Raw genomic sequence first — 3215 nt, forward strand, 5'->3', positions numbered from 1 at the left:
AAAAGTGAAAAACAAAAAAAAAAAAAAAAAAAAAAAAAAAAAGTTTTATTTTCCAGTACCAGAGTAAAAAAAAGGAATGTATCCATTGCTTCCACTGTGGCTGAGAACAGTGAGGTGCTTTTTCCTAGGAACGTTTGTCCTCTTAGTTTGGTGGTGGTGCCAGTTGCCCAGACCTTTCACAGCTTAGTAGTTGCCTTAGGGTAGTTTAAATCTTCTAAAATCTTGATGAACACGTTAATGTGGCCTTGTTTCTATGCAATAATGAATGAGTATTACTTCAGTGTTATTGATGGGCAAGGCTTAGCTCCTCTAATGCTCAGACCACACCTTTAGCCAGAGGCATAACTGGGAATTTTGGTGCCTAGGAGGGCAAAGGGGGCCTTGCAGAGTGGGGAGAGTCTTGCTACAGACTCAGACTCTGAAGGCTTCTGCTGCCACTGCTGCTACCTGGCTTCTCCACACACCAGCAATGCAGGCTGGTCTGAAGCTGTCATTCTGGTACCCCCTCTAAATAGGTGGCTGGGGCTGGTGCCCTGCTTGCCTACCCATAGTTACACTGCTGCCTTTATCTCAGGGGTAGGCAAAACATGGCCTGGGGGCTGGATCTGGCCTGCCAGGCCATTCTATCTGGCCCATGGGGCCTCTAAAAATGTAGAAAATGAATATTTATTTATTTCTGGCTGCCTGTCAAAGACGACAGGAGCCAGGGGCAGTAGGACCTAGGAAAAGCCAGCAGCAAGGACCGCCCCACCCCTCCCAACCAGAAGCCCCTTGCCTAGCAGAGACTTCTAGTCTGGGATTGTGGAGCTGTTCTTGCTTCCCTGTGCCGGAGAGGGAAATGCGGTCCTCAACAGCTTGCCAAAACTCGGTAAGCATCCCTCTGCCCAAAATAATTGCCCACCACTGCTTTATCTGTATGTTCTAGTATGGTCCATGCTCCTGAGCTACCAGATTTGTATATTAATTACAGAGTTTCTACCTTGCCATCATAGAAAGCTTAATGCAGAGCCTACAGGCTAGGGAGAGGGTATAAGGCTGTGTGTGTGTGTGTGTGTGTGTGTGTGTGTGTGTGTGTGTGCACGCACGCACGTGTAGAAGTGCAGAACTCCTTGGTTCAGAGATGATATCTTTTATTAGACCACATTGCAAAAAATTATCTCTTTCTGCAAGCTTGCAGAAAGAGACCTTTTTTTTTTTTTTGCGATTTCTTAGTTGGTCTAATAAAATGTATCTTCTCTGAACCAAGAGTTCTAGAGTTTTGCATTTCTTTTTGTTTGCTGCCAAATACAACCCTGTGCACATGTACACACTTTTATCCTTTTGTGCTTGTACGTGGCAGTGTTTAAGCAGGCAGGTTTTACACAGACTAATTCCTGGGAGGGAAGGTTTTATACATCAGGAAGAGAATGGGATTTGTTTTCTAGTGAAGTTCCAAATTGATTTGCCTTGCATATCTTTTTAGGAGGTGGAGTTGCTTGAAGCAAACTTTCATCCTAGTGCACTTAATTCAGTCTGGATCTGAACAGAGTAGTCTTTGTTAATAGTAGATTTATCTGCCAGTAAAGAACTGTCATGGTTTCTATTTATGTTACCGTGTAGAAATCTGCTCTATAAGTAACAAGTGATGACTCTGTTTCTGTGGAGTCTAACGCAACTAGGATGCTGACAAATGATGTGTTTTTATTGGTGTTTTGCATTTTACTATGTAGATGAAAGTAAAAACACAGACACATTGATGTGCATTTAGTGGAGTCCACATGGATGCACGATAGCTTGTGGCTAGCCAATAAGGCTTTTGTCAAACGATTGATGATAATACTAGATTTTTTTTTCTTTTATAGTCCCCCAGAGTGAAAGAATCATTACAGAATTCTGAGGTAAGTTGTTCTAATTGCAAGATGTTTTTCTTTGTATCGGACTTCCTAGTCTTTGGTAGTATTACAAGGAATGTATTATTTTTTTTTAAATTGACTTCTAAAGCAATGTCACCAAGCCTTGGAAACTTCCCAAGATGTTGTCATTGGCGATTTTTTTTTTTTTTTTTTAAATTCTAAGAGGTCTCTTTCCACTAACTTGAGTGAATCTTTATGGGAAATATCTTCTTCAATTTCACTTATCACATCCCAGAGGTATTTGGTATTGGATGGTGGATTAGTTGCTCTGTCCAACCTCTCTCATGAGCATCTTCTCAGGTTTTCTAGTCAAGCAAGGTCTTCAAGATGATTGTCACTGATTTTTAGTTTGGAGTTTGAATCTATTATTTCTGTCCTGCCATCCACACAATTTAGAGAAAGTAACAGTTTCTCAGGAGCTGATCCGACTAATTGTCAGAGACACTAAAAGAGGTCTTCCGTAAGTACCATATCTACCTGAAACAAGGTGACTTCAAATTTCAGATAACCCCCCAATAATTAGATTCTATATGTGGAAGATTTATAAATTTTAAGGTAATAAAAGGCTTAGTATTTCTGTCTGTCCGTAGTGCTGGGGGCCAACTGCACATGCACCCTGGAGAGGGCAGGCGGCAGTTGGCTTCACGGGCCCTGCCCCCTCAGGCAGGGAGCCAGAGGCAGAGGGAGCCCTTATGCTTTAAAACTATTGACTTGCCCTGGATCCTGTCAAAGCTGGTAAGAGTCAGGGACAGTAGGACCCAGGAGGAGCCTTAGCAGGACTGATCAGCGCAGCCCGCCCCACCCCACCCCACCCCAGCAATTGCACTCCTTGCCTGCTGGCACCATGTGGCTCGGCTGCATTGCAGGAGCGGGGGCACGGAGCTTGTGGGGGTGGGTTGGTGGGTGGGTGTCTGGTGTTGGGTGTGAGTGTGCCTGCTGCTAGGGGCAGAGTGTATGGGTAGGTTTGGCTGTAGATGCAGGGGCTGGGTGCAGGGGTGTGTGTGGGCAACCAGGGACAGAGTGGGTGGGGGTGGGTGCATGTGTTCATGGAACGAGTCCCACACGCACTCCCCACCATACACATGCACCCACGCTCCCCTTGCACTGCCATATATGCTGACCCCCACATGCAGACCCCCTCACACAGCCCAGGCACCCTCACCCCACACCCTCCCACATATCCACACACACTCACATGCTCCCTCACCCCACATGCCTATTCCCACCCCCCACAATATACAAGAGCAAAACTTCATGTTAAGCTATTGTGCGATCACCTCTGACACGGATCTTTGAAAACCCCTGGTGCTCTGGTGTAGTGCC

General features: G+C 45.4%; 1 protein-coding gene across 2 annotated transcripts in view; it reads left to right on the top strand.

The window, feature by feature from the left end:
• Positions 1–3215, top strand: part of OXSR1 (oxidative stress responsive 1) — a 180219-nt gene that overhangs the window by 163586 nt on the left and 13418 nt on the right. For both annotated transcript variants that reach the window (XM_019508089.1, XM_019508091.1), the window contains one exon: positions 1842–1877. In XM_019508089.1, the coding sequence (XP_019363634.1) occupies positions 1842–1877 (36 nt within the window). The remainder of the gene's footprint in view (positions 1–1841; positions 1878–3215) is intronic.

Source organism: Gavialis gangeticus, unplaced genomic scaffold, assembly GCF_001723915.1.
Source record: "Gavialis gangeticus isolate Ggan-Ray unplaced genomic scaffold, GavGan_comp1, whole genome shotgun sequence".
Lineage (NCBI taxonomy): Eukaryota > Metazoa > Chordata > Crocodylia > Gavialidae > Gavialis > Gavialis gangeticus.